The sequence below is a fragment of the Nipponia nippon genome, unplaced genomic scaffold (assembly GCF_047370975.1).
Source record: "Nipponia nippon isolate SJK-2023a ecotype South Korea unplaced genomic scaffold, ASM4737097v1 scaffold_4, whole genome shotgun sequence".
In the NCBI taxonomy this organism is placed as follows: Eukaryota; Metazoa; Chordata; class Aves; order Pelecaniformes; family Threskiornithidae; genus Nipponia; species Nipponia nippon.
In genome coordinates, this window is record NW_028262358.1 from 75,675,731 (window position 1) to 75,699,283 (window position 23,553).

Below are 23,553 nucleotides of genomic sequence, written 5' to 3' on the forward strand. Positions count from 1 at the left end.
TTGACTTTAGCACCCTGAAGTATTCTCAGCAGCTGCTACGAGTACATTGATGGTAGACCATACAAGCTATCACCTGAATATTAATACCCAAGCATATGAAGTAATACACATGGGCTTAAACCCCTAGAAGCAGCTAGGAGAAAGAAGCAGCAGTTATACATACTAAAAGATTCAAGGGGATGCCACGACAGGACTGTCATGGCACACATCTACAGAGACACTGAAAAGCCTGGCATTATATTACAGAGAATGGACTGAGATGTCATGCATCTCCCAAAACCTCATAAAAACAAAGCCCTTTAATCCTCTTTTCCTGAGGAGTGTTTGAATTGCTGAAGCGTGAACATATTTTCTCTTAGAGCTGTAACACTATTACAGTTCCTGTATTTTGCAACAACATTAGATATTGAAAAAGAAAGCATCATCTTTTGCCTTATCTATGGTTAAGTGGGAAACTTTCGAGAGCAACTTTTATGAACTACCAGTATCTCTGAACAACAAAAGTATAAGGATTGTGATAGTCTAGAAAACATTCTTTGAAATAGTTCAAGTGCAGCAAGAAAAGCATGCATTTGCCTCATTAGGATAAGGACTCCAGTTCTACATTTTTCCAAAGCAAGCATTTATTCCTTCAAATTATTTTTCATATTGGACAAAAGAATTCAGTACAGTTTTTTTTCCAGAGGAAAAAAAAAAAAATCATTGACAGTTGCAATGAAGTATTATCTAAAGTGACATTTGATTCTCACATCTCCTAAAATACATTCATTTCTCTCAAAACAGTATTAATCAATTAACAAAAGAGAATGGACACCAGAATTTTTCGGTAGCTTGAGGTACCATGTTCTCTCACTGACTGCATACAAGTCACTCCCTGAAACACACAGACTTAAATCACAAGAAACTTCTGTCTTTTCCCTTTATCCACTGCATCTTTTCTTTCATTGAATTACTGACAAAAGTGCAACTTACTGCATAAAACATGCCAACATATTCGGAATATGTTTGCAGCATGCAGCGAAGAATCTGGGGTAGCTGCCTGCAAGCAATTTACTATGAAGACGAACATGTTCTCTACATCTAGTACATGCAGTTGGCTGACATTCCTAAAACAGTTGTGCAGTTATTCCAGAAAATCCTGAAATATGGTCTATACAAGCTTGCGGAACAACATGATTTGTCAAGGGTGCTGCTGACACTATCAGTATTCTTCCAGGCAAAGGGCTAGAAAGCAGTGTTGGGAATTTTGCCTTGTAGTTGCAAATAATAGGGTTCCCCCCTCCTTTTTTTTTAATTTGAGAAATGTTTTAATCACAAGCCCAAATTAAACAACCTATTTCAGAGACCTGCTGCCTCTCCACTTCTTACCTAGCACTGGGCATGATGTTCAGTCTTGCCTAACCCAACTACTGCTTCCTCTTGCATGATCACCCCAGCTGATCCAGTCTCTACACCTCACTTACCGATACAGATTTCTTGGGAGGCTGTAGGCTTGAACTTGAAAGCATCTTGCAGGAGCACAAATACAGGGATGGAAAGAGTATGCTGCAAAAAGGATAACACCTGTCATGCAGAAAAACAACAGGATGGTTTGGCACCCTTTAAGAGTCTAAACCTAGTAAAGTGGAGAGCATTCCTTCATTTGCAGATGCAGTCACTAAGTGGTTCACCTCAGATTCCTACTAGAAGCCCATGATAATTAGTCGCAAGCCATTTTCACCCTGCCTGTGGCACAGATTCTGTAGCTGCTAGCACCAGTGAGATTAGTTTTGACACAAATTAGGGTTACAAAGTTTGTTAGTCCAGATGCAAATTTTGATTTTGAAATCAGCCACACATTTTTCCCTTCTGCGTACGAAAGCAGTAAATTACAAGCAGTCATTTTAGCACTCAGTTTGCTAAAAATCTCAAGAAATATCAGAAAACATTCTGTTGTAAAAAAAGATTGTTTGCTATCATGGAACAAAGAGGAAGAAAAGTATTATTTTCTGATTCTTCTGTACAAATCACTTCAACTTTGCTAGCAAACGTAACAATGTAAGAAATTAATATAAAACCTAAAGATGCACTATTTCTTTGCCATAAATTGCTACATACTCTTCAGTGACTGTAGGCGCTCTGATTATACACTTAGTCTCTTAACATACACTTGTTTCCTGTAAAGCACAGTAGTGTAAATGTATAATAGTAAAGCATAATAAATAGAAATGTTACATAATACATTTCTTACTGCAAAATACCAAACTAGGTTTCCTTTCTAAAATTATTTTTATGACCTATCAGTACAGTAGACTTGGCAGGAGAATCCAGCTTGTATTTACAGGTATCTGTTTCGAATGTACTCTCTGTACATGAGGAAGTCATCTTTTCCCAGTGGCTGCATATTTCCTCTTCCAGCCTGAATGTGGGCATGAAAAATCTCTATTGATTTCCTATCAGCTCTCGGAGGCTGGACTTCGTAAATATTGTCTTGAGAAAAGGAGGAGATGGGTATTCTGGAAAAAAACAAACACACAGAACATTTGGAACTTTAGGTAAAAATTTTCCACAGAGAGAGAAGAGTATTTCTTTTCCTTGAAATACATATATGAAAGTCAATGAAAGGGCAACTTCCCACTAGATAATTAATTTACCTAGATTTTTATCACTACTGCAGACCTGATAAGACCCAGCTTTCTAAGTAGGCTAATTAGGTAAGTTGTCACTAATCACATTACAGAATGCTTTCTCAGTTCCCTCCACTCTGTCCTCATTTCTTCATCCTTCCTCAGATCTGTTACGGTCAGTAAGTACCCAAGCTGAAACAGATCTGTGCCATGCCTTATAGCAGATAACAGGAAAACTTTATTGAGCTATACATTTAGTAGCAATTATAACAAGCAAGTAATTATACTCTGAACCAACATATAGAAAGAATTTATCAGATAAGAATTTTCCACCTAATTATCCGGAAACAGACAACTGATTACCAGCAACAGCACTCTGTACACTGGAACAGCTAATATTTTATGAAAACATTTTTTGAATAGCTTTGTACCATAAATGCTATCTTTGAATCCTAATACTTAAACCTACTCATCTTATGAGAAAAACATGTAGTTTGAAAGTTTACAAGAACCTGAGTATGCCAGACCTTTTCTAAGCACTGCTGTAAATCAGGCTCACTCATAAGGTAGAAGCTGGTCTTTTAACTCCAACTCTTGAAAACTGCATAGCCAACAGGTCAAGTAAAGTGATTGTTTCCCTCTATTCAGGGCTTGAGCTACCGCATTTGGAGAACCGTGCCCACTCTTGGGCTCTCCAGCACAAGACAGACAATGAAATACTTGGATGAAGGTCACCAAGATGATCAGAGAGCTGTAGCACATGGCATACGAAGAGAGGCTGCAAGCGCTGGGTTTGTCCAGCCCAGAGAAGAGAAGCTAAGGGGGACCTTATTGCTGTCAGCAGCTGCCTAATAGGAGGGGTATAGGTAGTGTAAAGCCAGACTCTTCTTGGAGTGCACGATTAAAAGACGCATTTCAAAAAAGGAATACAGACTGCAACATGGGACATTCTGATTAGACACAAGTGAACTTTTTTCCACGGTGAGGGTGGTTGAACATTGGAATGGGTTGCTCAGAGAGGCTGTGGAACCTCCCTCCTTAAGGGCAGTCAAAATGCAAAGGCACATGGCCCTGAGCAACCTCATCTCATTTGGTCCTCCTCTGAGCAGGGGACTGGATCAAATGACTTCCAGGGTCCTTTCCAATTTATAATATTCTATGGTTCTAAGCCAAACACTTCAGTAGTAATGTGTTCTCCACAATCAACTGCAAGGTAGCAACAATACCATTTATACTCAATTCATAATAAATTAATAAACACTAAAAGTATTGTGTAGTAAATCACTTTCATTTTAAAGCACTGTAGCTACTGTGAAAGCTGTGTTCATAAATATACTATGCACATTTCCCAGCAATATTTTAGCAATTTATTTATCAAATACTCCCAGAGTTGAACAGTATAGAGGTTTAACCTGTGTGATAGCAGATCAGTTTGGATTCCACAAGAGAACATTCTGTGACTAACACATTGCTATCTGAAGGTAACGTATGCATCAGCTTCTCCTTCTGTCAATACTGTTTGAGCTTTAGAGGAAATCAAAGCTTGAAATGAACTCCAAGGAAAAATGATCTGACAGAACAATGATTATCTAGAACAGTGGATGCAATGCACTTATAAATGCTGAACGGGAGAAATAAATTATTTCTCAGTTATGAAAAAAATGACATACATGTTTTAAAGAATTCTCTAAATTATCAGTTTCATACATTTTTAGCTCCTATTTCAGCTGGAAAAGCTAATTTACTTTCTAGCTAGCTACTAAAGTACGGCTACTTTATAAATACTCTCTATAAACAAAGCTGCTCAGTTATTCCATACAACACAAATATTTCAATTCTAGAGACTCACTTTCCTACCACCATATACATTGAACGCTTCTCTAAATCATATTTTTTGTACTAGGTTGAACCAAAATTTCATGGGAGTAGCTAGCAGCAATTTTTGAGGACAGATCATTAAAACAGAACAGGTACTTAACAATGCCTTCTCCAGTTTATCCTCCTGTATTTGAGCAATCAGGATTTAGGACCTACCTCAGGCAAAATTTGAAACCAGACTACTGTTCCATGAAAAGTAATTTCCATAGGTTTTCACTGTTTTTTCTAGTATCTGACACTTACAGAATCCTGTGGGAATAAGTTCCATTACTTGTGTCTGACATCACATTTCTTTCATTTGTTATCATGGGCCTTGGTTGCTTGTAATTCTTACACTGGGAGAAGTGCTGAACAGTTGTTCTCTGTTTGCCTCCTCCACATCACTATCATACGAGCAAGTGCATTTCACCTCTCCTCATACACTAGTTATTTTCCAATTAGCCTTGTCACCTTGCCATTTCTGCAGAGTTCCAAGGTCTTCGCCATCCTCTTTGATAATGCAGTGAGGACCAAAACGATGTTTAATACCCGAGATTTTTTTTAACTAGCTTTTAATTTGTCATCTACTATTTTAGCTACTGAAGATAAATTTTCTAAATACTTTACATAATAGCATATTGGAATAGTAGCCAGTGCCAGCAGCTGAAAAACAGTCAGAATACTATTGTTAAATATTGTATGAGCATATGCACATATATTTGGGCTCAAAACATATCAGGTAAGACATTACAGCAGGAACTTACTGTCAAAGCTCGCTATTTCCAAAAGCAAACATCGACCAGCCCAAATGCAATAAAGATCCATAGATCTTAGCATCGTTGCCATATTCCACAGAAGCCACAGTCATGACTCACTATCTGGGTGCTCTTCAAGAGACAAGAAGTTATTTTTCTGGGTATAATCTCCTCTTTTAAAGGGAAAAAACAAGGAATGATGCCTTTGAAGAACTGGAACAGTCAAATGATGGCAGAGCCCTTCTATAAATGAAATGCAGTAATAATCGTCTAGTTGCATTATGAGCACAAACTAACGTTTGACACTGTTTCTAAACTAGGTTCTCTATTAAAACTGTCAAAAGACTTGCTCCCTTATTTTGTAGCCTTTTATTTTGTTAAAATATGTCAGATTTTGGATGTTTCATCATGTGATGGCCTGTTAGTCATATAAAATGACTACAATGTGTTATGTAATATAGTAGGCCCAAACATAGAATCATAGAATGTCCTCAGTTGGAAGGGACCCACAAGGATCATCGAGTCCAACTCCTGTCCCTGCACAGAACAACCCCCAAAATCACACCATATGTCTGAGGGCGTTGTCCAAATGCTCCTTGAATATTGTCAGGCTTGGCACTGTGACTGCCTCTCGGGGGAGCCTGTTCCAGTGCTCCGCCACCATCTGGGTGAAGAACCTTTTCCTAATGTCCAGCCTAAACGTCCCCTGGCATATCTTCCAGCTGTTCCCTCAGGTTCTATCATTGGTCGCCAGTGAGAAGAGATCAGCGCCTGCCCCTCCTCTTCCCCTTGTGAGGAAGCTGTAGACCGTGATGAAGTCTCCCCTCAGTCTCTTCTTCTCCAGGCTGAACAGACCAAGTGACTTCAGCCACTCCTCATACAGCTTCCCCTCTAAATCCTTCGCCATCTTCGTGGCTCTCCTCTGGACACTCTCTAGTAGCTTCGTGTCCTTCTTATACTGTAGTGCCCAAAACTGCACACAGTACTCAAGATGAGGCCACACCAGTGCAGAGTAGAGCAGGACAATCACCTCCCTCGACTGGCTAGCAATGCAGTGCTTGATGCACCCCAGGACACGGTTGACCTTCCTGGCTGCCAGGGCACACTGTTGGCTCATGTTCAACTTGCCATCGACCAGAACTCTCAGATCCCTCTCCACGGGGCTGCTCTCCAGCCTCTCGTTCCCCAGTCCGTATGTACATCCAGGGTTGCCCTGTCCCAGGTGCAAAATCCGGCACTTGCCCTTGTTAAACTTCATACAGTTGGTGATTGCCCAGCTCTTGAATTTGTCTAGATCTCTCTGCCGGGCCTCTCTGCCCTCGAGACGTCAACAGCTCCTTCCAATTTCATGTCATCGGCAAACTTAGATAGTACACTGGCCCTAAGATGGATCCCTGCGGAACCCCGCCAGTGACTGGTTGCCAGCCCGATGTAACCCCATTTACTATAACCCTTTGAGCCCAACCCATCAGCTAGTTGCTCACCCATTGCATTATGTGTTTATCCAGCTGTATGCTGGACATTTTGTCCAAGAGGATACTGTGAGAGAGAGTAGCGAAAGCTTTACTGAAATCCAAAAAGATTACTGGCTTTCCTTGGTCAACTAGGTGGGTAACTTTGTCATAGAACGAAATTAAGTTTGTTAAGCAGGACTTTCCCCTCGTGAACCCATGCTGGTTGAGACCAATGACTGTGTTGTCTTTCAGGTGTTTTTCAATAATTCCCAGAATAATCTTCTCCAGAATTTTGCCAGGCACAGAGGTAAGACTGACAGGCCTGTAGTTACTGGGGTCATCCCTGTTGCCCTTCTTGAAGATTGGGACAACTTTTGCCAGCTTCCAGTCAACTGGGACCTCTCCAGATTCCCAAGAGCATTGAAAAATTGTTGAGAGAGGTCTTGCTATGACATCAGCGAACTCTTTAAGTACCCTCAGATGAATCCCATCGGGCCCCATTGACTTATAGGGATCCAGCTGGAGCAGCAAATCCTGCAGAAGTTTGGAGCTGGTTGGGAGTTTATCATTCTCACAGTCATGGTTCTCTAGGCCAGGGCTCTGGGAAGAGTGTTGAAGACCGAGGCGAAGAAAACATTAAATGTCTGGTTTTCCACTACAGCTGGAATATGGTATGTAAAATAAAAATACTTCTATATTAAAGACATATTCTTTAATTTCATATTTAAATTTGTATTTTTCCATTTTACATAGTAATAAATTCAGTTGATAATACTTTGACTGCAGTGACAGAATTACTTACACAGGTATACTATTGAATTTGAGACAATAAAATCACTGCTCACCCACAGAGTTTGGTTGCATACTTAAAACCAAGTTACATTTTACCAGGATGTAGACAGAGTTTACTAGGTTATGTCATAGAAACATTTGGCCATTCTAGAATTAGAGAAAAAAGTAAAGCTAAAGAGTTTGCAAAAAGTGAAGCTTTATAGCAGAGAATATATTTTTAATTTTCCTTATTTTAGGTTGTTTTACGATTCCTGTTTAGGCTTCTTAGTCTTAGAATTCTGTGGCACTACAGTGGAATGTAAGCAAATACTACAAATGTAAGCAACTTACCTGCCTGTATGATTAAGGTAAAGTTTCCAAAATGCTTACCATTTTTACACTTATCTTAAACAACATGAAACTCCTATTTCAAAAAGAGTTGAAACTCTTCTGAAGAGTCCAACTTCTGCTGTTATGCTCTGACCAAATCAGTGTTTTATTTTAGTTTTTGTTGGTACACTGTATGAAGAATACTATGGAAATTCTATCATACTTAACCTTTTCCCAGAGTGATAGTTTCTTCTCATTGTCACTATCATATTCTTCTGGTTGATTATAAAACGTTAAGGTGGGTGTTTTCAGAACTGGTACCAAACATTAGTCTATCTAAGTTTATATCTAGATGCTTTAAAAGTAGATTGCTTTTCAAAGCACCCACAGCTTCTGCAGATACTTATTTATCTAGTTTAAAGCATTCGAGCTGAGACTCTAGCAATAGTATTTGACACTAGCACACTGTACTAACTTACTAATATCACTATCTAACACTAAAAGATGTCACTTACTCAAATATAGCTGGCCTATCTAGTCCACTAGCAAGTGGACAATTAAGTAAAAAAACCCCCAAAAACCAAAACAAAGCCACAACACTAATTTGATGCCTTCTCTATTTATTGATTTGTTTCTAAAGACATGACATTTCTGAAGCACTAATGAGTCAGAAGTGACTTCCTTAGGCACAATGGAAACGGGACAGCAAAGTGTATTTCATATTGACTATTTAGTAACTAAATCTTAATTTTCCACCTACTTGCTTCAACACGATAAAAATATATTGAAAGAACCGCATGTTCATGCATGCAAATTTTGGTTAATAACCCTGTATTAAGCTGTAACTATTTGCAGAGTGCTTGTATTATCCAGTCATTTAATTAAAGTCATTTCTTTAACACTATTCATGTAAAAATCTGATCTACTTAGTAAGTTTAATATCTTACAATAAAGTCATGAAGGAGAGCACATTATTTATGACTTCGCTATCAGATCTCCCTAGAGATCTGTAGCTCTATGGCCTCCCAATGAAAATTACATAGATAGGAACGTAAACACCATGTCATGAAGGACAGCACCCTTGACATGCAAAGTACAGTTATTTTCATCCCACTTGTGAACAGGCTTCATGGTGTTGTGGATTCACCAAAAGTCGCAACCTCTATACAGTAACAAAAGATACAGCTAAAATCTTCCGTTACAACAAAGATCTTCCATACTTCAAAGGAAAAGCGCATGGTGATGTGCTTAGCTCTCAGAAATATGGCAGTCACCAGAAAGCCACCACATTTGTTTCAACATTGATTAGTTCCCCTCAAGTCTCTAAAGTATATCTAAAGAAGGAGACAAAATGTACTCTGTTGCCTTGTTTGAATCCTAAGCAAATATTATCTGACCTATCTCTGGCAAATGCAGAGTTTTTGTTTGTTCCCCCCACTGGTATTCCTTTAAATTGCTTGCTGTGCTCTTGAAAGAGCCTTCAACAGACTTTTCCTTCCTTGGACACCAACGCCTCCATACAACAAAGTTTCAGTCACATTCTTTGTGAGTGGGAAGGACTGAAAATCAGGAAACCTTCTCTGTCCAATAATACTGCAACTTGTACCTTACAGAACTGACCAGCAGCAAAACCGGGACAGCATCCAGGTCCCACAACAATCACCTGAAACTCCAACAGCATGTACAGTTTCAAAGCTTAGAGAAAGAAGAGACTTGCTGTACCCAAGTATACCTCTAAATGAGCACTTTGCAATTCAAATTAGAAGTAGCTTCTCTACAGTGCAGACAAGGAATATGAGAGAAGGTCAGAACATCTGATATAGAAAGGTGATCTCTGAGGAAAGATAAATCTTTTAGGTACAGATGATCTACACTGACCACAAACTAATTCAAAATTTAAAGATTGAACACACAAAGGAACCTAGGGGTAGTACAGGACAAAACAAAACAAGTATCAAAAGAACTCACAAAAAAAAAAGAAAGAAAAAAGAAATAGGAATATTGTGTTTCTTTTTGGAAAGGAAAAGCTTAAACTTACTTTTTCAAATAGGATTACTTGAGGAAGGTAGTGCTCTTAAGTTGATGAACAGAAATTTATCACTTCACAGAGAAGACAGAGGGACAGGTTGAAGAAGGGTCCTGAGAATTTTCATTAAAAAGTCTAAAAGTAGATGAGCTAAGGTGGCATATAGTTTAGTACTTTCTGGTTTTTCTAGCAACTGTTAATACTACAAAATCCCAAATCCATAATATACCATGTAGAAATAACTAGATTTACTGTCATATTTCACAGGTATTTGTTATGGTCATATTTTTAGAGGATATGATTTTAGAGGATATGATAATGCTGCTGACATTAGGATCAAAATGAAACTTCATAGGCAAAAGTGAGAAACACCAGCCCACTAACCTCAAAATGAAACTAAAAAAACCAAGCTTTAAGCCACAGAACTTCTGAAGCATTTTAACAGTGATCACTGTAGTAAAAGATACAATAGTTCTTTAAAATTTGGAAAAAGGCAAATTTAGTAACAGAACAGAACGTATTTTGACACATTAAAAAAATACTCTAAGACCACTTATAAAACTCAAAATGTTTTTTTCTAGTCTTGTGAGGCTACTGCATTATCCTTTTAATATATGACATACAGAAATGCTAAACCAGGTGGACTGGAAATACAGATAAAGTAAATTTTTTTGTGTATTGCAAGTGACAACAAGGTCCCTGTCAAGTCAGAATTGTACTGAACTACTGTTTCATAGCTCCAAGTATTTTTTCAGGTTGAAAAAAAGCCCTTGGGTTTTGAAAAACGATGGCTAAATTTCATCACAATTCATGTATTGTTCTGAAGGTGCATGCCACTGTTGCGGGCTTTTTTTTACATTAGTGGATTCAACATGTAGATTTTTATCCAGGATTCAGTGTAGATAGGGAGGAAAGATGGAGGACCCAGAGATCAAGTGTGAACATTCAAGTATTAAAAATGTATTTATTTTTTTAAATTTGAAACTGACATTAATAAATGAAAATTATGATCTAAATCAGTATGAGGCAAATAAATGCTAACAGTTTTATTGTTAAAATAACACTGAGTACCTCAGGTGACAACTCTACCAAAAATGCTAGGCACATGAGCTTTTTCATCTGAAAAGCTCAGAGCTCAATATTGACAAAAGAGATGAACGGCAAAAAGATAATTCTTCCTACATCCATGGGGATCTGAATCACAAGGAGTTCAAACCATTTTCCCCAAGATCCCTGGAAAAAGCTCATGCTCTGCTCCCTAGTCTGTCAAAAGGGTGCTATGCAAGATGACTGAGCCGATCTAACAAATTGCCACCAGCCACGTAAGAAAGTTCTGCTGCATTTGACCCTGTGGCTCTGTCTCTTCTGTGCTGGCCGTCATGATAACTAGGACCTTCACTGGTCTAAATAATCTCATTAATCTACCAGGAAATGATTTGCTTTTTTTGCTGAATTAGTTTGCTGCAGACTGATGAGCTGAAGTGATTTATGGAGCACTGTAACAAGTAGCAAAGCTTGCACAAGTAACTGAAAAAGTATGTGATAAGGAAGGAGGGAAAGAGCAGGACCTCCCCCTTTTGGTGGCAATGAGCTGTTAGAATTGGCTCAGCTATTTTGTTAACTTCTCCCATCAAAATCAGTCATGCCGTGACTTAAACCATAGTATCAAACCACTTCACCTGTCAAACTTCAGTAGAACATTTTATAAACCATCAGAACATGGACCTACATATTTCCTTCAGTCCCCAGCCAGCTCTTACCTGGAGACTCCTACAACTCTGACCATACTATTGCTTTTCCCCAGACCCTTCCCAGTAGTATTCTTTTTGAGATGTCTGACTAAAAGTGAACAGAGTATTCAAGCCCAAAATTATTTGTTTTATGTGGTGTTGATTCCCGATACTCTTTTGTCTTTTCCAGCCAACATGAAGTATCAAGTACTTTCAGGGAAAGTGCCCACAATGACTTTAAAACCACTTCCCCAGAATATAAAATGAAAATACTCTCAGTAGCAGTCAGCTTAGTCAAGCCATTTTGCAAGGGACAAGCAAAGGGGAGACTAAGGATAAAAAAAAACTTTGCTGAAGACTAGATGTTGCTCTGACAAAGGGTTGTCTAGCAAGAAGGTGCTCTACCAAAGTGCAGATTTTTTATTTTTTTTTTAAAAAGGAAACCTTGACTGCCACCGTCTCAGGAGAAAACAGCAACTAAATAAGAGACCTTCGTGATTTAAGCTTAGTGTAAATAGATGACAGAATATAAACAATTTCTTCACCTATATTTTCCATGAATATTCACAACAATTCCCTATTTTGTGAATAAACGCTTTCATTGAAGTTTATCTAACTTTCTGATGTGAAGCAACATATTGGGGTGCACACTTGAAGTAGAGAGCATGCAAAAAAGAACTGTACTGTGAAACTATCAACACGCTTGAGAATCCAAGAAGTGTAGAACACTTCATTGAAATTAGAAAATGTACTACTCTGTTTTTACTTTTATATTTTAAAGTGGTATTATAGATTAAAAATACTCCAGTAGAGCATTTAATGAGCAAAAATGGAAAATAGTGTTCCATTGTTCACTGAAATTTGCTTCATTATTTTCTCACCAAGATAAAAGTAATGTATATCGTGCATATACACAGAAACAAACAGTAAAAAAGCGCATATACTACTTGTACATAGCTAGCTGCTAACTTGTAGATAGTTGCTACTCAATTTGAGTCATGTTTGATCAATACTTGGATGACAAGCAGAATCTAAGTAATCTTGATTTAAAAAAAGATTACACATTTAACATCAAGGTATGTCAAGGAAACTTTTGAAAACATGGACTATACGATATATCTCTAAAGACAGGGTATGTTTTTCAGTTATTTAAGGAGAACATAACCCTGGACCATGCTGCAGATACCATTCATTGAAGTGTTCTTCTGCTTGAGCATCATCAGCGCCCCACAAAACCGAACCGGAGAGTAGATACCTATGGATGAATTAAAGTTGGTGCACAGGCATTGTTGCTGTATTGCATAGGCCACAGTGGGCACAGGCACAGCACTCTTCTCCAGAAGTGCTGCAATGAGTCGAAACACTCAATTCCCTGTTCGGGAGGGAATCAAAATTTCTCCTACTCCTAGACGTAAGAAGTACATTTGAAAAGTGACTGAGAGTATATTTTCCAACAATATTATTTATACCACACTGCAATGAGTACTAGGGAACTAGGAACAGGTGCACTGTGTCAGCCAACAGTAATTATACTACAGTACTCAAAGTCCCTCTTCACATACACGATAATAGATTGTGCTAAAGTAGTCCAGCTCTGTTTAGCTCTAATTAAAATTCTACCCTTTTCCTTTTTTCCTTCATGGAATTTCTATGAACAAAAAGAGGAACTTCAATTTCCTTCCACATTCTCTGCTCCTCTTCAGTATTATTTCTCTGCATCCCTGTTCAAGTATCCATTTTTTGCTTCTAATCTATACTTACGGTTTTTAAATTTAAGCCAGAAGCTTCTCTTCAGCATTTCTACGATGCATATTCAAGTTCATAAATATCACTGAATTGACATTGTAAAAATAAGAAATATTTCTTTTTGTATTGGCTTTATGTATTTGATAAAAATGGCCACAAGGTTTAAGGTTTGGAGGAGGCGGGGCGGGCAGTTTGAGATCGAAAAAGGATATAAAAAAAGATTTTCTTGAGAAGTGCGGAAATGACAGCAACTCACCTAAGCCTAAATTATGTCTCACTGTTGATGAGAAACCGAAGTTTTAGATTGAGTACTTCATTTTACTATGAAAAGGACTGGGGTTTAATTGCATTTGTATCTAGAAGGAACTACTGGAGAATCAAACCTGCCAGATTTTTTTCAAGTTAAAATGCACCTAAATGCACATCAAATTAATACAAGTTACTATAATTTTTCAATTTCTTCAAGTGCTCCTTGAGAAACAAGGAAATATACAGTCCAACAAGTGCAAGATGTGCCTCAGCTGCTATTGCTGAAAACCCTCTCTCTCGACCTAATCTTGAGTACAGTATGTTCATGCTGTTTTATCTCTAAAAAGTTAGTAGTCTCCAAGGAAATTCTTGATTCAGAGCAGCAATTCAAACTCAGTGAGAGAAAGCTTCCTTGTTTCAGAATTGAACAACATGCCTTTAACGAATGGCTATGACTTTTCTTGACAGAACAATCTGTCACCATCCAAACAGTATTTAAAAGTTGCAGAACAAAAGCTGAAGAAAATTTTTAAGCTGTATAAACATATACTTTCAGGGAAAAAAAATTACCAGCTATAAGATACCATTTCCTCTCAGATCTGCACAGAAGAGCATGTTTGGTAGAACTGACAGAGAAAGATGATCTATGTGACTTCAAGAGGAGGAGTGACAGGAGGCACAGATTTGTGTGCTCTATGACTTTTACACTTCCGCTATTCAGAAACACACGGAAATTACACTTGGGAAAGGAGAAAAACGAACATCTGACTACCCAAACCCCACCAGAATTACGTGTATAGACTCTCTTTAATGTGTTCATTTTACAGTAGCATAGCACAGGGAATAATTTACTCTACTTCAAGGGGGCAAGAAAGGAATGATTATCTCCTACACTGTCAAACATGCTGGGAGATTTTGCAATACACAAAAGGAATCGCCTTCATTCATAGCAAAAATATTCCTATTATTATAAAAGAATTTCTTAATAACCATTTCCCTTCAAAACATTCAGGGTTGTTCCTTCATTTTTAAAAACAGTTTTACAGTTTGCCGACCTAACTTACTATTTTAATACCCATTAGATATATTTTATTATAAAACAACTATAAACTATAAAACTATAGGCACATTCACCTACAAAGTGTAAGCTTATTAATGATGAATCATGCACCATGGCGTCATCACTTTAAATGTATATGATACCAAATGACTAAGCACTGATATTAGGCAGCATTGTCTCATACACAATATTAAATCTGTTTCATGTTATCCTGCTCCCTTAGCCCCACCGCGACACCCCCAGACACTGTCCCTGCTTCGGTAAGTGTTACGTTCAAGGTTCCCTCACTTTATCAGCATAGAGGGAATGGACTAGACCCAGTGCAGGAAACAAAGCTGAGTGAGGCTTCTGTAAATCACTGGATTCCAGTGAAGGTCTGCAGTTCTATGGAGTGGCTGTGCTGTTGGGTAAGGGATCACGTACCCCAAAGACAAATGTAAATAAAAACCTGCCTTGGTGAAACTTCAAGCTGCCTACAGTACAGGAAGATGTCAACTGGGAAGTTAGGAGTTGACCATCTAAATTCCAAGACTTGCTTCAATAATAGTATATTTGGATAATATCATGACTCTTCTTTATACTAGTACTAAGAAAAGATTCAAATGGTCTGGCCTATAACTAGAGGCTATTCTTGTACAGCAATAATCAATCCATAATCACAAACAGTTAAATTCCTTATTTCAGTATAAATTAAACGTGGGCACCTATTGTAATTTTAATGTTATTTTTCATAATAATGGAAAGTTAGTCTATTCCCAACAGAATACATAGAAGTTATTCCACATGGCAAATATCCCTGGAGAGCAATCCTCTTACCATCCCACCACAATTGGCTTTGTTGAATATGGCTCACATACTAATCTTTTGGGATTAAAAGCGTTCAAGTGTTTCATTGACAAAAGGCACTCGGAGCTTGATCTTCCCTTACAACCTACCATCAACTACTTACCTGTTTGGAACAAGATGCCAAATGTATCTATTGTAACAAATGAACTGTTTAAAAAAATTGCCTCGTCAGCTCAAAGTATCACTGACAAATGCATAGAACCAGTATGTAACAAAGAACACAACCAAAAAAACCCAAGGAGATACTTCTGAGGAAAATGTAGCAGACAAATTGTTAAAATTACATCTATGCAAGATTCAAGATGCTCTTTTCTTTAGTTAAAACAATCTGCATACTGATTAAAGCCAGTATCGATTCTCTGACTTCAGCGACACAGATGGGCATTGAGTGCACAAAACAAAGCAGGAATCAATTCCCACTTTACCCTACTCTTTCCAGCACCTGGCCACTCACCAGAAAAATAAAAATATAAAAATATCCCATTTGACCTCTCAAGACTCTTCAAATGTCCACTAAAACAAGTACAGAGCACTCCTAGTGTTCTTAGAACAAATAAATTCAGATAACTGCACACTAAAGACTGAGTTGCAACTTGGAATGTTTTTTTAATGATGAATACGCAGGTCAACCAATCCCTTTTAAACTCTCTCTTTCAAAAGCAATCACAGCAAGAACAAATTGCCTTTTAAACTCAGTAGCTTCAGCACTTTGTGTTGTGATAACTCATGACTGCTAAGGATTTTGAATACAAAAATCTTGGCACTACAAAAACTAAAAAACAGCAACAAACAACAACAACAACAAAAAACCCAACCAAAAAACAACCCACAAAATGCAATGCACTTTTTAAGTTACAAGGGAGAAGTAGGAACTTAATTCTTCATGCTATGCATTGAATCCCCTTATGCAGTAAAAGCAACAGAAGTAAGACTCTCAAACAATTTGACATCAAATTTAACTGATGATTTTTCAGGTCTAATGACAAAAGTAAAAAGAAATAGGCTGAAGGGAAAAAGAAAAAGAGTACTTACAAATTTATAACCCTATCCAAGTGGTGTTTTGAGCAAAATTGCTGGCTGCTCTTGTCTTGTTTATGCTGACTCTGTCCCAGCTGAACAAACCTGGGAAAAGCAGTAGATAGGAGAATAAATCAAAGTAAAAGCACTATTCCCCAAAATTCAGCAAATGAAAGAAAATGACACCAAAAAATGAGTCTTTAAGTCATGTTGTACAAGTAACTGATCACGAACTACCTCTCTGGTAAACAAGAGATTTTTAAAACTTTGCAGGGGTGCCTGTGAGAACTCAGCAGTTACTTTTAGCTTGAAAAAGATTTGCCTATTAATTGGTGTCACCTAGTATGTCATGGGATAGAAACGAGTCTCTGCTTCTATGAAATAGGCAGCCCACTACAGTCAATTTCCTACGTCTTTTTCAAAGCAATCAGTCAGATGAATAGCCTATGGGAAAAGTCAACAGAAGAGACAGATAGTCTCTCAAGTTTCAGGTTTAAGTCAGTCCTCAGCCAAATTCAATCTAGTTTATTCAGCTGAAACGCTGGCAGTCCAGCTCACTTATTTCCAAGCACAACCTTTTGGAAGAATTACCCACCTCCCAGTGTTTGCTGGAAGACACTGAAGATGCAAAATACTGTTATGGGTTTTTTTCTTGGCAATGAATTGGAGCAAAATTTTAAAAAAATAGTTAATCACTAATCTCATTCGCTCAGTCTAAGAGGAAAAGTCAGAGGGTTTCAAGTACATGTATACGTAGCTATCTCACACTTGAACTCAGTTTGTTCATTCTAACACATCTGTGCTACTGAAAACAGAAGTAAATGTTACTTGTGATGTTAACACTTTAATTTTCTGACGTGGTGGGTTTTTTTAATAGTTAGCTTCCACTTAGCTTAACAATAGTCTTACTGGTCTGTTTCAGAAATATTTACTACATTTTAACAGGGGACCATTAACTGTGCAAAAGCAATTCCACGGAAGAGTGTACAGAACACAAAGGAACAATACATTCCTAAACAATTTATTGTGACTGTTCTTTCTGCTCCATTCAGGTTCTATACTGTAGAAACAAAAACCTCAGAAACATGCGACACCATTTTGGATGTTGAAGGAACAAATACTTACATTTCTAAATAAAAGAATTATAAGTGGAAATAAAGATAGTTAAGATCTTCTAGTGCAGGAGCTTGCTATTGAAACAAGCTTAAAAAACAAATAAAAGCAAATTAAAGATGTAAGTATTTTTAATCATTGCTTCAAATTATCCAATATTCTGAAACAAACAAGGCCTAAATAAACACAAGCAAGTTACCAGACATCAATAAGACACCATGCACAACTGACCTGCAGTATACATCCTCAAATTATTTGAGGGACCTCCTGTCCCTTCCAACCTCAACCAATCTTTGGTTCTGTGATTTCTATTTTGATGAGAATTAACACAAATGATCTCAGCCATCAGTGAAAATGGGCTGAACAAATTCAAATTACTTTTCATTTCCATATATACTTAATAAAGATCAGCTGACAAACTAACTTAACCTGAAGTACTTTAAATCTGCAAGTCCCTGATGCTAATAAAGAAAAAAATACGTAACATGTCCAACGATGTCAAGTAGAGTCAGCATCTTATATCTCCATTTCCCTTATTACAATAATAGAAAAAGACTTGAGGTGAGAACTATAATCATACTGTGAAATAAATTGCTGCTATTCTCAAATGATGTACATTGTAACAAAGGATGTCAGTAAAATCTATACTTTCCAAGCAAATCAGCACATCAGACCATAAATAGCACTATGTCTTGTTAGCTAAAAGAGGTAAAGAATTTGTAATTGTTATATTTTTAAAACCTGCATTGCTTGAGGGAAATGAAATAAATGCAAGCTTTTTTTTTGTCTTGAAAAGGATATGAATAGGGAGCTTCAAAGCCGCCATGGAGTTTACAGTACTACCATAACAATAGACTGAATGTTAGTCCAGCCTGAAAAATGATAAAATGGGAAGTAGCTGCAATTCTGGATGTTATCACAGAGCCGTTCATCCACAAAAAGTGACCTGTAGTAGACGCCAGCTCACACTGGGCCATTTGCAGAACAACAATAACTATCCAGTATACTAAAAGGTAACTGTCAAATTGGCATCCATTTTCTAGTGGTTAAAATAAAGAACCAAACTCAGAGGTATAGGTGAATTTAAAAATTTCAGAGATAATGAGAAACATCCTCCTCAACCCTACTCAAGTGCACTATCTTCAAATTACTCAGCACTGTAGGAAATAGGTAGAAATGGGAATTTCAAAGAACTACGGAGTGCAAGAGAAGTAGCTACCCCTAAAGAAAAGTTAACAGAAAAAGACTTTTATCCTAGAATCATAGAATCGTTAAGGTTGGAAAGGACCTCTGAGATCATCGAGTCCAACCTGTTAGCCTAACTGCCTGGTCCACCTCTAAACCATGTCCCTAAGCACCACATCCACACGTTCTTTGAATACTTCCAGGGACTGTGATTGCACCACTTCCCTGGGCAGTCTGTTCCAATGCCTAACCACTCTCTCCATGAAGAAATTTTTCCTAATATCTGATCTAAATCTCCCCTGGCACAACTTGAGCCCATTTCCTCTTGTCCTTTTAAATAAAAAGAAAAAAAAATGCTTTGAGAGGATTAATGAACTAAGTCAGGATTAATCATCACATATCACCATAGGAGAAGAAATAGTGAATTAAAACTTCCCTCACAGATTGAAAAGGTTTCAAATGTAACAAGGTAATCACTGCTATTACACATTAGAAAATAAAAACAAATGCACACAAGCCCATTTCAATGCATGCGTCAAGTATTCAGTATACACACAGTGTTCTTCTGAGATATGTAGTTCTCTTACACCCCTTTTCTCAGACTCCATTGATTCTACATTCTAAGCAGGTGTTTGAAACACTGGTTTATTAAGCAAATGTAATTGATTTGCACTCCTGGTGTCTTGCATAAGCAATCACTCTCTTGGCAACAGCATTATAAGCCTTTAGGAACTAAGGGGCTCTTCAATTTGGATCTAAATTTCTCCAACTGATCTCCAGTACTGAATGCCCATTATTCTGACGAGTTTTCAGAGAAAAAAGATTGAAGTTCAGGAAAGAATCTCCTCCACCAGGGAACTGAATAACTAACTTTTTGTTTCAGTTCTAGTTCATTGATAACTGAAATTATTCTAGTTCAGTTTTGGTTTGAGTTAAAAAAATTTTTTAAAGGTTCAAATTTCCGATTTAAGAAGAAGGTTTGAACCACTTTCTTTTTGGCTTCAGTGTTATTTTGTGATATTGAGGAGAAAATTTGAGAACAATAGCCTAAGTCCATATTTTTTAACAATGGTAACACATAGCTAGCGCTCTATATGGGATTATGGCAATTCAGAAACAACATTCCTGATACAATGGGAGTCACTGCCTTTTGCTGGAGAAGCATACCATTAATTTGCTGATTGCTCTTGGGGAGCTGACAGTGCTTGGCTCCTGCAGGAGCGGTGACAACTGTCTCGTAGAGGAAAAAACTCCATGCTACCCTTGAATAAAAGCAGGAGTTTTTGTGTAGTTGGAGCTGGGAGGTGATACCTTGATGCTTGTCCACCAACTCTTACTTCCAACTGCTCACAGCAAGCCAGCAGCTCCCAGCTCCTGAGGAGAGCCTGCAGGTGCTGTGCAGCATGCTGCCTCACATTGTAGCAGTTTACCTCAAAGTGCAGGAACTGAGCGGGAACTTGCTGGACCCCCTAAGGAGCTGTATTTTGTCTTGCACTATGCTGTATCTTACTCATTTCCTGTACGTTTGCTTTGCATTCGCAAAACCATTTATTAAGAACATGTGGCAGTATGATGTTGTTCAAAATGCAGTGTGTAAGAGCACATTATTACGCGCGCTATGCTTAGTGCTGTGCATATATAAACACACGCACATTAACCTACACCCCACATATATTTGCATGTTGTTATTACATGAAACTCCAATAATGGCAAGAGCCAAACTGACTTCTCCCTCTCCTGAAACTTACAGTACAAATATCTGTCACTTAGATATCCATGCTTCTACAGTGGGAGTTATTCTGACTGCTTTTCTCAACTTTTCTTCTCATAGTCTATACCAGATTTAGTAATGGTCAAGGTCTTGCTATAAAATCCAGAATTTTTTATTTCAAGCTCAAAAGGCCAGGATGTTTCAAGAAAAAAGCTGAATATTATTCAGAAAAGTAATTTTCCTTGAACATCAAAAAGCACACAACTATTTAAATTTTAATAAAAGGTAACAGTTAATACATATCTCTACAAATAAGACATTATGTTAAAAAAAAGACTTAACTTCTGTTGTTTTGCATGCATTTTTACAGAAGAGGCTATTTCACTTATACCTGATTTGAATTAGTGTAATTCAACATTTGAAAAATACAAAAATGACACACTACATAGCTTAGAACCATGGAACCACTCCTAATATGGAATTTGCTTATTAATTTCTAGGACTATTATTAAGTGACAGGTATATCTATTGAAGAATTTTTCATTCAAGTTCCAAATTTTGCATTCAGAGACATCTGCATAACTTCCACTGAAATCAGACATCTGAAAACAGTTTGATTTTAAAAACAGAATAGTATATATATATATATATATATACAAATATCTCTAAAATTTATAATTTAAATAAGTTTAATCAAAGGCAGCACTTTGACAAGCTGTATTTAACTAGCTCCAATTATCTTTTACTGATTACCACTGGAAATTTATCTCACCTAGTGTATATTGTGAGATCATCTTCTGAAGGAACATCTGAAAGATTGACTCCATACACATCTTTTGTTGATTGCACTACATTCTGAAACATAAGAAGAAAGATTCAGACTGAGGATACTGGAACAACATCCAAAGAGAAGTTTGCTTTCAAGCAAGGAATTCTTTCTAAACCTGAAAATAATTTCAAAAGTGCAGGCAAAACCAAACAAGTTTCTCATAAACATAGTAATCTTAGCTTGTGCATTTTTTAAAAATAAAAATAATTCATTAAAAATATTATTCAAGACATTTGTTCAACAAGTAAAGGAAAGGATTCTTGAAAGATAACATCAGATAAAACAACATATTAGGAGAATAAATTATATTTATAGGACATATAATGATGTAGGTATTAAATTCTGTTCTGTGTTGAAACTGAATATAGAATAAATCACATTTGTTCAGAACATGCTCCCACATTTGCTTTCACATTTTCTGCTGTCAATTCTGAAATAATTACAAACTACAGGTTGAACAATACTATTTTTATTTTATACATTACACAATCACGTCAGACAACTATAACAAGGATCCAATGCACATGCAATACTTCACTATGTCTAATGATTCAGTGTTAAATGTAGGTGATTTACTGACAAGACACGTGTGACTGCAAGTAAGTCAAATATAAAAATAGTTTTCTTTTAGTCCAAAAAGATCCAAAGTCAAAGAACTTCAGAAAGATATGTCCTGACCAGAAGTATAAAAGCATTTTATTATTAACTTCTGTGAGATGTGAATAGAAAGGAACTAGCTGTTTAGTCCTGTGTGTCCCCCCCAGCCCCACCCCATAACAATACAATTTTTCTCTACAGTTGCTGATGTAAAAAATACCAAAATTCAAATCCCTGACCAAACATCCAATCATTCTGGAATAACCATATTTACTCAAGAATGCACCTAAAAATATAAGCTTACAAATATCAACTCTTTTACACACAAAAATACCCACACTACTGTTTTTCACTCAAACTTCTAGTATTTTTGAACAATACTATATACAATCCATTTTCAGAATTGAGAAAACAGTAAAGTGCAGACTGACACTGGTTAGAGTGCTAGTAAGTTGTCAGTTTAGCTAACAGAGACATAAAATGGAATATTTGTAAGCTCAGGCTTTTAAGTGCATTCTTCATTAAAGTTTCTTTCCTAAGTTAAGCTTAACTTGAGAAATAAAAATGTATCTCAAACATTTCTATGGTTTACCAGTTCTAGAAAATAGATGCTCATTAAATCAATGAGACAGATTGCCAGCTGTTCCAGTCATAGTTGTTTTGTTTCTTGTCCCATTACTCAGTTGAGCCATCAAGTTTTGAAACCCTCCGTGACAGGTCTTTTTAAAATTTTTAACTACATGTGTAGACACAACAAATAATTGCCATTGCCAGAAAAATAATTCCAAAACATTTCTTGAAAAGTCTATATTTGATGCTCTGCTTAGCCTGGTAATGGATAAACCACACTTCACAAGCTAAATGAAGATCAGCTGGTGAACATCTCAAAATCTAATGTCTAACACTGTCTTTAAGATTACTAATTTTTATGTTTGGTTTCTGAACAGAATTATTTCCATAAACATCGTGCCCTCAAAAATAATTTATCTAAGAGAAGCTTTGTACTTTTGAAGAGAATAAACAAATTTACAATGGCAGGCAGACATTAATGATAATCCAAGTTAATTACTAACATAGCAATTCAGCATAACTGAATAGGTAATCGTTTTCAGCACTGCAACTTGAATAAGCAATAACACAAATTAACAACACAAATTATGACTAAAATTTAATTCATGAAAAGGTGCTAATAAAATGGAAAATATTTCTTCATGTGCATTACTGAAAGAATCAGAATAGCTCACCCAATTGTAAGCCATTAAAATTCAATACTATCTTAAATCATATTTTGTGTTCACATGCATCTTTCATTTAAGCATCTTAAAAAAGATATCTTAGGTCTGAATGTTGAAGTGTGTTCAATACACGGATGGAAAAACTGACATGAGGTAACTTGTGCAATGGTACGAATCAAGAATAAAATTTCAGGTTGGATTTCTGTTGTTAAAAAAATCTAGAAATGATCCAACTTGCTGGAAAACAGGTGTTCTATTATTCAGAGATAATGGAAAATTTTCAGATAAAGTATCTTGCATAAACAGAAATAAATGCACTTGTATTGGCATAACAGTTAATCCAAATTGCCCAAAATTAATACCACATGAATTCATAGTTATTTTATTGCAAATGCCTCATTAAGGTTAAGAAAAAGACAATGTTGTATGGAAGGCT

At 36.8% G+C, this 23,553-nt stretch overlaps 1 protein-coding gene across 4 annotated transcripts in view; it reads right to left on the reverse strand.

The window, feature by feature from the left end:
• Window positions 1-590: 590 nt before the first annotated feature.
• FIG4 (FIG4 phosphoinositide 5-phosphatase) overlaps window positions 591-23,553 on the reverse strand; it is a 74,217-nt gene continuing 51,254 nt past the window's right edge. For 2 of the 4 annotated variants that reach the window (XM_087777036.1, XM_087777038.1), the window contains 4 exons: window positions 21,229-21,311; window positions 16,463-16,552; window positions 2,322-2,495; window positions 591-1,545 (listed from right to left, as the gene is read on the reverse strand). In XM_087777036.1, the coding sequence (XP_087633162.1) occupies window positions 1,449-1,545; window positions 2,322-2,495; window positions 16,463-16,552; window positions 21,229-21,311 (444 nt within the window). In that variant the 3' untranslated portion in view covers window positions 591-1,448. Of the gene's footprint in view, window positions 2,496-16,462; window positions 16,553-21,228; window positions 21,312-23,553 lie in introns of all 4 variants that reach the window. The other 2 variants (XM_087777039.1, XM_087777037.1) reach the window with 2 other exon arrangements.